Here is a 10,221-nt window from a genome sequence, read left to right as displayed (position 1 = left end):
TCCATATATGGGCACCCGCTATCTTACTTTTTCTTTGAATTATTTTTATTGAAACATTTATTTTCTTACAAACATGTTTCAGTTATTTCAAAATTTTCTAGACAATGAATTTTCAGGAATTATATTTTTTATAATGATTAGTAATTATTACAAGCTAAAACAATAAATTAATCGATACCAATTCAATTATAAATTGAATGTTACCGGTTTTTCATAAGTCATGACATCACTATTGAGTACTGTTTAAAAAAATGCAACTGACCAATTCGAATTTAGCAAATGACTGTTCATAATATTTTTGACCAATCGTAGACGAGTATTTAATTATCAGTGTTGTGTCAACGTGAACTCGAGTTATGATTGGTTACATAAAAGAAGAAGTAGTTTCATTGGTTGAAGCTGAACCAATAATATTATTCTGGTGACTTCTCTTGGTCAAAGAATTATTAAATCAGTGTTGTTCTTGATACGGCAATTGCCGTAATATACGGCATTTAGGCATCTTAGGCACCATAAATACGGTATACGGCAGCTCTTCCATTACCGTATCAAAATATACGGCAATTGATTAAGGTTGAGTTTTATGAGCTTTTCATGAGTTTTAGTAATCAAAAAAATATTTTATTTTATGGAACACACCAACTTGTGAACCATATAAAAGAAACGTCAACAGAATTCAACCAAATGCAACCTTATCTCCGAGATGTTAATGTCTAAAATCGTTAGTTCCTCATTTTGGTAGATTCTTCACTTTTATTCGGGTAGGTTCTAGGACTAAACTATTCAAAATCTTTAAGTGATGAATAAAATAAGTAAGTTTAAAAGTAGTATACACATAGTACATAATACATCACTTGTATTTTTTTTAATTTAAACCTTCCAACGTAACATTTTGTACAATACGGCAATTTTTCTTAGTTTTCCTTAATAATACGGCAATTTTGGAATTAGAATACGGCAACCCTAAATTTGTCAGGAACAACACTGTATTAAATGGAAATTTATTCACTTGTCAAAATGTCTTGAAAGAAACACGGCGTCATGTGATGAAATGAAAATGCATTAATTCTTGGCGATATTTTTCATGTCTTGTGTTTAATGTAAATGCAAGGAGTGATGATAGCGACAGGAGTAATCATTTGTATTTTTATTTGTGACTTTGTGGGAGGAACAAACGTTTTTATTTGACATTTGTTTCCACGTGGTGTACGTCAGATTTTAGTCGACGTGTTAGGAACTTCACATATTTTAAGTTCTTGACCGCATTTTACGGAGAAATGGAGTCCTTGAATATGTCTAAGTTAAACCTGTCCAGCGTGCGGGGCAACACGTCCAACGAAAACAGTGCACGGGCTGAGCCCTTCGAAGTAAAACTGGATACCACCGTAAGTTTGTTGCATTCAATGGAATCCGCATGTGGTATTTAAAAATATTATTTTATAAACGTAACAGAGATTTATTATAAATTACATTATCATTAATTACCATTACTTGTTCTTATAATGATATTTTTAATAGGATCATTTTTCATATGCCCAAATAAAGAGAGATAAAAATATTGTCTTACATTGTGTGTGAAACAAAGATTGTCATGAAAATAAATTCACATGATGGACAAATAAAATAAATAATTAAGTCTTATTCTACGGTAGATTTCATTTATAATTCTTTTTTTAGAGGTATCCGTAATGTAATACGATTTAATTTCTTTTTTAGGCGCTAACCGACCCCGATGATGAGTATCATTGTGAATACAGAGACGACATATGGCAGAGCCTGCTTGAACAAGAGTCACAGAAGCCCACAATCCACCTGCAATCACCACAGGTATTTGTTTAGTAATTTAGAAATTTAAGGCGAAAGGTACTAGGGTATTTTCCAAAATACCACATTTATTGTGAATAGTACTATGGTATTTTCAAAAATACCACAATTATTGTGAATGTTACCATGGTATTTTTTAAAATACCATTATTATTGGGAATCGCTTGCAGCAAGTTGTTTAAAAACAACTTTATTTGAAACTAGTCCTGACAAACTATACCTCTTATGTTCCTCTTTATAAAATTAAGAAAGAAAGAAAGATACATTTATTACAATGGACATCACACAAATACAGGTAATAGGCTAGTTGCCTAAAAAAATTTTTTTAGTCCGTAATGTTTAATATCAAAAAATATTGGACACGTATATTTTTATTTGTCAATCTAACAAATAATTACATAGTTATGGTGCGTTGAAGTTGCGCACGACGTCACAACGTGCGGCATTTTTAAGCAAGCGTTGACGTCACGGGCCTCTTATGAACTTTGGGGCGCTTTATCTCTTTAAATTTTCATTAGTTTGAAAAAGTGAAAAATACGTGTAGAGTATTTTTTGATAAGTTAACTGACGGACTAATTAAAACTCTTGCTTTTTGACCCAGGCAACATCCCCATTACATAGACATGACAGTGGCACATAATAATGGCAGAAGAAAATAATATGTGTATGTTTTGTTTAGACAGACTATAAGAATACTACTACTAGGTATTTAAAATGCAATAAGGAAGTCTTTTTAAAAAGAATCGATAAGAAATGTTGATGATAACATTTTTAAGTCATGTGCTACAAATTGATTTAATAACAAATAACTGCATTAGCAGCATTGTTAAGGAATTTTAATGACTTGTGCAATAATGTTTCAAAATATTTCACAATGGAGACTCATATTACTGATGTAACTTTAGATATCATTATGCCAATGAGCAATAGTATGTATTTTGTTGTTCGATATATTATTGGTTACAAAGACTTGTAAACAATAATAAATTGTAATTGAAAGTAATTTATAATTTGTTTATTCAATGTAAGCTAAAAAAAATATTTCTATTATCAAGGAAGAGTGATAAAATAAATAAGAACTAGATTTTTTGCATATAAATAAATCATATTTTTTTTGACAGTAATCAAATTCAATTTAAGGAAAAAATATGATATAAATAATCAAGAAATAGGATAGAATTTAACAATAGATAGTACCCAGACCCACACATACAGGGTGGATGATGAAATGTCATGTAATATGAAAATGCATTGCATCATTATGTTGCAATAGATTAGCTCTTTTTGTTGTCCCTTTCACTACACTTAATGCCTTAAGGTTGTAGTGGTATATATTTTTAAGACTAGACTTGGGTTCAATTCCCAGGTAGTACACATTGTTTGGTTTTTGAATTTGGTTATGTTTTTTTTTTAATTTTAGGCTTAAATCTGGTTATCTAAGATACTAATATTTATCTAAATCTTTATTGCAAACTATGTGACTATTTGTTAATTTTAAAGGTCGGGCCGCTCTTTAGTGGTGCTGCGCGTTCTTGCACAAAACGTCAGAATATTCTTGAATAGAATAAAATGAAAATTTAATTTATTTTCAATCCAGTATTTAGGACATAAGAACGATAAAATAACAATAAAAGGGTAGACCTTAAGGGACTCTACTCAGGTCTCTTTTGTTACCACAAATCACTTAATGTTCCAACCTCTTTGTCCCCAGTTGGAATTCCGCGGCACATTAGTGCAGCAGCTGCGTGACGTCACCAAGAAGCTGGGCCTTAGCATCGCGACGCTCCACTCAGCTGTCGCTCAGCTCGACCTGTTCATGGACGCCCACCGGCTCAGAGCGGACCGGCTGACTCATGTAGCGCTGGCCTGCCTTAGTCTTGCTGGTGAGTGCTTTTTGAGACCATTTTTCAAAAGGTTTCTAGTATTTTGAGGAATACAATTTACTGATATCCTTGTTATTATAAGTATTCTACACTCTAATACCTGTGTAAGAAAGGAAATAAAAACTCAATTAAAACATTTCAAACTATTAGATTGAAAAGATAAATCTTAAACCCCTCCAACTAGCTTTCCTTGAATTGGCAGTTCGATGCTGACTGGGCTCTTGTTTAGTTCTTTGAAATTACTGATAAGTTTTGAATAAAGTAAGTTGCTAAAAAAATTCCTTGGACTGATGCCCGTTTTCACCATCAATCCCTAATTTTAAGTGACCGCTATGGTAACACATAACAGGAATTTTGTTTTCAAAGGGGTCACTTAAAAATTAGGGATTGATGGTGAAAACGGGCATTAGCCTTTCAATTGTTGTAAGTTCAGATGAACAAATTACCAATATCTTTGTTAACCAGTCCGATGCTCACACTTAAATCAAGCTTTTGACTGCGTATAAAATCACCCAAATGTTAACTCGGTCACCATCCACAGCGAAAAGCGAAGAGAAGATCGGTCGCGCGCCCACACTGAAAACCTTGGCCAAGATCAGCGGCGTCCAGCTTTGCGGCAAGACATTCCGCCAGCTAGAATGGATGGTCGGCCAACACGTGCGTTGGAGGCTCCTGGCACCAACTCCCGTGTCCTTTGCAGCGCTACTGTCTCAGTACGTGGTGACTGATGGCGACCTGACCACCAGACACCCGAAGTTCGTGAGACGGTTCCGCAGAGATGCGGCTCGATTGCTGGAAAGATATCTGGACTTGACGCTGTCTGGTAAGTTTGATTTTGTAGCCACTATGTTTTTTTTGCTGGGTCTTGATTGCTCAGCCATAGAATTCTTCAGCTCAACGCTTAGAATAATTTTGTACTTTTTGTAAAATAAATTATTTACTCTTTACCATATAGGCTAAGGTATCTGTGGCGAAAGGTAGTGGGTTCAAGTCCTACCTAAAGTCGTAGATTCTATCAGTTTTAAAAGTTTTTCACTCAGAAATGCTTTTTTACATGTTTGTAATCTTAAACTAAGCAAAGCTAGTAATTGTTACTAAACAGCGGATAGAAATTGTCCGCTTCGCTTAGTTTCGGAATAGAGGCCAGTGTAAGGCTGGTTTTAGAATCACGCTGACCGTCAACGCTGACAGCCGAAATGTATGAAGCGTCGGCGCCGAGCGATCAGCGTCACTCAAAATCAAAATCAAAAACATTTATTCAGTTTAGACCACAAGTGGCACTTATGAACGTCAATAGAAAATAATAAAAAAGAAAAGAAAAGTAACCCCTTATGGGGCACTTAACATGTCTCCTTATCTTTTGAACTCAGGAACGTTCCCTTAAATTACATACATCTTGATTTGTCAGCGCCGACGGTCAGCGAGCGGTCAGCGCGATTCTAAAACCAGCCTAAAATGTCCAAGGATATTTGTTTATTATTTAGAAGTGATTGAACCGCATCTTTCCTTCCAGACGTGCGCCTCAAAGTGGTGGACTCCGTTGACGTTGGCTGCGCGTGCGTCGCGTGCGCGCGCGCCGACCTTGGCCTTAACGCGTGGCCTGCATGGCTCGCTGAGCGTGCCGGCCGTAAACCCACCAGCGTGGCGCCCCTAGCGCGTCTTCTGCAGCGGTGAGTGACGCCACTGTGTGGTCATGGGAGTCTGAGCTTGACGCCTATGGTGTGCCATATTATTTGGCCCCTCGCGCGTCTTCTGCAGCGGTGAGTGACGCCACTGTGTGGTCATGGGAGTCTGAGCTTGACGCCTATGGTGTGCCATATTATTTGGCCCCTCGCGCGTCTTCTGCAGCGGTGAGTGACGCCACTGTGTGGTCATGGGAGTCTGAGCTTGACGCCTATGGTGTGCCATATTATTTGGCCAGTTTACTGTATTTCTTAATCCTTATATAGCACCTATGCCCATTACGACAAATTGTTACGAGCGCGCCGGACGCAAACCCACCAGCGTGGCGCCCCTAGCGCGTCTTCTGCAGCGGTGAGTGACGCCACCGTGTGGTCATGGGAGTCTGACCTTGACGCTTATGGTGTGCCATATTATTTGGCCAGTTTACTGTATTTCTTACCCCTTACATAGCAGCTATTGCCCATTACGACAAATTGATACGAGCGCGCCGGCCGCAAGCCCGCCAGCGTGGCGCCCCTCGCGCGCCTTCTGCAGCGGTGAGTGACGCCACCGTGTGGTCATGAGAGTCTGAGCTTGACGCCTATGGTGTGCCATATCGTCTTTTGACCAGACTATTGTATATCTTGCCCCTTACATACAAGCAGATTACACCTGTGTCAGTGGTAGCTAGTGCAGCCCGTAATACAGCTGTTTTGGAACTTGCAAAATATTTTTGTACAATGCTCAAACAACAATCGCGACTAACATGCATACAATGATGACAAAAAAGGCCGAAAAGACGGTTGATATCCCGTCACGGTCGATATCCCATCCATGGTTATACTAAAGAAGCGAAATTCTGACACATTCTATCCTTCAACACCCACACATTCCCATTATCACTCAACTAAACATTGTTGCTTGTTGCAGGATGATGCAAATACTGAAATCTCGCGAGAATGGCGGCGATTCCGAAGCCGATCAAGGTTATAGCAGCGCGAGGACATCTCCCAACCTCACTCCGTGCACTTCCCCGAGGTACCACATATCTCCAGCATCCAGTACTTGCAGCAATTCCTCCAGAAGTTACATCAACGTCGACTCTTCCTACCGCCAACACCCAATCACAGAACGAAGACCAGACTCCTCATACTCCGTCTTAGACTTAGACGACACAAACGTCCAGCCAACCGTGAACGTACAAGAATACTACCAACTACCCACAGCCGTTGACATGACACTGCAAAGGGTCGACAACCCATCGGAGTACAGGTATTGTAGATCCCGTAGACTTGTAGAAGCTAGTTTAGAAACTGTCGAACCGTCTACCAGTATGGCAGTGAAACGAGGCCTCGAAAACAACGTAGAATTAGATAGGAAACGGTACAGATTAACCACTCAAATGTCACAAGTGGTTCTATGATTATATCTAGTCCCAGGTCTTCGTTCACGAATGTATCATGGCAACGATATAAACATGTCGTGTGCTGTTCTATTCGTGAATGTAGACGCACGGTTGCGAATACGTGCCGATTATTTACTCCTTTTCATCTTATTTGTCGGTATTTGCGATCGAAACTTAGGATAATTTCACTGTGTATTCCAAATATGCTATTTATACATGTAACGCTGCAGCTAGATGCTTTTTGAAATTATTGCGAAAGAAATTACGTCATCTAGATATCGCATATCTAATACGACATAAGTATACCTAATTTGCATAATAAGTATACTTATCTATATTCTAAAACTTACACAGTACACGAAATCTTAATCAGCTGAAGTGCCCGCGGTACCGAGTTAATCTGTATTGTTTAAAATTGACAGTAAAACGAAAAGCAATTGAGAAGTGTTATGTTGAATGGAATTGATGACTAAAGAATGACTATTGAACGTGGTTGTGATAAAAAGTAATCGAAAAGGACACCTTCTCGATTGTAATTTTGTACTAAACTGTAGGTGTAGTTAGAAACAAATTGTTAGGTTAATGTCATCGTATTTGAATTTCTTAAATTAGAACGGATCAAACATTTATCTTAAATAAACCTTGCACTATTAGATTTTGATTTTAACACAGACGAAATAGAGCAGCCACGATTTTATTTCATAAACCAGAAACGAAATTGTTCAAAAGATACAATAAGATCCTACAAATTATTCTAATACTGTTTAAATATGATGACATTTTCCTGTAATTAGTTAATTAGTCCCGCAAACATCAACAGAACATGTCCACAACAGTATTTATCCAACATTCCTGTTAAATCTGATGTAAAACTAAAAAAAAAACATAAAAATAAGGTCACTTTCAAATATGCGGTTTTGTGTGAGCGTATACGTGCTTATTTCGTGTACACGAATCGTTAACGTTTCGTTCGCGCGTTTTTCTATAAGCCGGGTGCAGACGGGTGTAACGCGTAATGAAATGTATCGTGTAATGTAATGGAAATAGTATGGGCAGCACTTTACATTACACCCGTTTGGCGGCTTTAAGCGCGAAATACCACCAAAATTCGTACAGAAACTGCTTATTCGACCATAAAAAAATTACCATGTCATGTTGATGTTGTGGTTGTCTCGATTGCCTTATGACTGTTTAGTGTAGCCTGTATTAGACACAATTTCTACACAAAAATAATCAAGTGTATGTCAAATTGTAGTATCAGAACGATCTGGATATCGTTCTATATTATTTTTTGTTTAATATCAGTGACTTAAATACTCATAAATAATTAAAGTAAGATAACCAACATATACTTGATTGTATGGACCTAAAAAATAGTTTAATTGCAATGATACTTAATTTGGACATCGCGTTACTTTAACTTTAGTATTTTATGTACTTCTTGTCTGTATAGCGTTGTTTTTGTATATGAGTTATGTATAGCGAATACACACTATTTAAATGAATATATTATTATTCGGTTAGTTGAGTGTTCGATTGCTGTTTTTAAATAACTTGGTATTTGAAATGTTCTCAACATAATTTTAATTTATAACAGCAGTTGAGACACTCGATATTTTAACCAATTTCGGCTGTTTTGGATAAGTTGTGATTGTTTTAATTTATTGTTGCGAGTATTTCGAAGTGAACTGTTGTTTATGAACCTGCATTTAGTTAATGTGCTATCCATTAGTCATGTATTTACTTTTACATGTTCCTTGAAGTTTTGCAGATATTTTTCAAAGTATTTAAACGCCAAGTTAGTATTTAAATATCTGCAAAATGCATAATTTCTGTGTTTTATCTGACATTTTGAGATTACCATGACTATGTGGATAGTGTTGATCGCTTCGAGGTATTTCCCTTTGAGTGATATGGAATAGAATCTTTTTTTATATAGATTTCTATCATCGCTCAGTTTTACTCGAAGTTGTTTTTATTTTTTTAATTTTATACAATTCAAAGATTCCGTTCCATTACCACAACTTTTTTATTTACCCCAAAAATGGGGTCATCATTACCACTCCACATATTATTTTGATGTGACAAAGATTCAATGGTGTAGAGAGCTAGGCAAAATTGACAAATGTAATTTTTTGTGTATAATTATGTAGAAGTGTGTATAGATGGCCTCAAAGACTCACGCGGGTGTAATTTTATGTCGGTTAAGTATTTTCTTATAATTTTTACGGCCTACGTTTTTTTTAATTCTTTTGTTGATTTTAAAAAGATAATAATGCCTACGGTGTATTTTTCAAATCGTCGAGTTACCATTACGTTTCTAGATTTTAAAATGCCGAATTTTCTCCAATATATTGATGATGTTGAAATTTTAAGCGCACGATGGTGTTGCCCTGTTGATGAAAATTTTACCCCTGTTTCTAACGTGATTAGATTTTTAACTTCCCTGGTGAATCAAACCGAAGAAATGTTCCTCATCTTATTTTTAGAAAATCCTAAGTAATTCTTATCTTATACTTTTCCTTCTTTTTCTTACGGTTTTACAAACAACTGCCAGAAACGACTAGTATATTTAAAAAAAACATTCATGTGCTTCCTTCATCATTCTGATTTAAATAAGTTCATTGATCTGTATAATGTGTTTTCCAGTTCAAACAACATAAAAGGAACTCAAAAAATCTGTTTTTTATTCTGAATACCTACATGTGAAAGAGCCAACCAATTTCGGAGGCTAAAATTTTCTTGACATGATCCCAAGCTAAGTTTTATTTGGTGTTAACTGGAAACCATATTAAAAATTCATTAGGTTTACAATCACCTGTGTAATCAGCTATGATGCTTATCAATTGTATAGTGCAAATGTTGCACAACATAAGTAACGGGTATATGTATAACTAAAACTGTTAAATTATTGATTATAATCAAAATAATGTGTTCTTCTGGAATTGTAAGGTATCAAAAAGTATGGAAATTACAAACCTTTGCTTGCATTGTTGGAAATTGTTACAAATATATCAAGTAGTCAAAATGACGCTTATAGCAGTCGTATTTAAAGATTACATAATATACCTAAGTATTTACTGTAAATTAATACCATAATAGAGCCTTACAATTTTAGATTAATATTAACGTTAAAATTCATGGGCCCGTATTACGAATCGACGCTTAAAACACAATTCTCTTCAAATCTTTGATTCTAAGATTTTCTCTCTATTTTAGTTAAAATCTTTGATTGGTTTGAGTTAAATATTTAAACCAATAAGAGCAGAAACTACACTTAAGTTTGAACAGAAATTCGAGCATCGTTCGTAATACAGGCCATGAAGATTCATACAAAAGCAAATCCTATGTACGACTATTAATGTTAAGACTGAAAGTTAGATTGTATGAGCGGCTCAGGGCTGAAAAACGATTATTTTGTACTAAATTAACGCATTGTAAAACTTG

General features: G+C 36.0%; 1 protein-coding gene across 1 annotated transcript; it reads left to right on the top strand.

The window, feature by feature from the left end:
• The first annotated feature begins 1,001 nt into the window (after positions 1-1,001).
• CycJ (Cyclin J) lies at positions 1,002-10,173 on the top strand. Its single transcript, XM_028303177.1, has 6 exons — positions 1,002-1,385; positions 1,717-1,827; positions 3,536-3,707; positions 4,249-4,530; positions 5,221-5,377; positions 6,300-10,173. The coding sequence occupies exons 1-6, from the start codon at positions 1,278-1,280 to the stop codon at positions 6,790-6,792; spliced, it is 1,323 nt and encodes a 440-aa protein (XP_028158978.1). The 5' UTR covers positions 1,002-1,277; the 3' UTR covers positions 6,793-10,173.
• Positions 10,174-10,221: the final 48 nt, after the last annotated feature.

Source organism: Ostrinia furnacalis, unplaced genomic scaffold (assembly GCF_004193835.3).
Source record: "Ostrinia furnacalis isolate ACB-3 unplaced genomic scaffold, ASM419383v2 OfSCF1207, whole genome shotgun sequence".
Lineage (NCBI taxonomy): Eukaryota > Metazoa > Arthropoda > Insecta > Lepidoptera > Crambidae > Ostrinia > Ostrinia furnacalis.
Note: the sequence above shows the minus strand (reverse complement) of the source record. Positions and strands in the feature narration are given on the sequence as shown.

What these genes read in the sequence shown, in the direction of transcription:
- CycJ (XM_028303177.1), top strand. Translation starts at nt 1,278, where the DNA reads ATGGAGTCCTTGAATATGTCTAAGTTAAACCTGTCCAGCGTGCGGGGC. An exon ending in GGCCTGCCTTAGTCTTGCTG is followed by an intron (nt 3,708 to 4,248) that starts GTGAGTGCTTTT and finishes CACCATCCACAG; the next exon opens with CGAAAAGCGAAGAGAAGATC. An exon ending in TCTGGACTTGACGCTGTCTG is followed by an intron (nt 4,531 to 5,220) that starts GTAAGTTTGATT and finishes CTTTCCTTCCAG; the next exon opens with ACGTGCGCCTCAAAGTGGTG.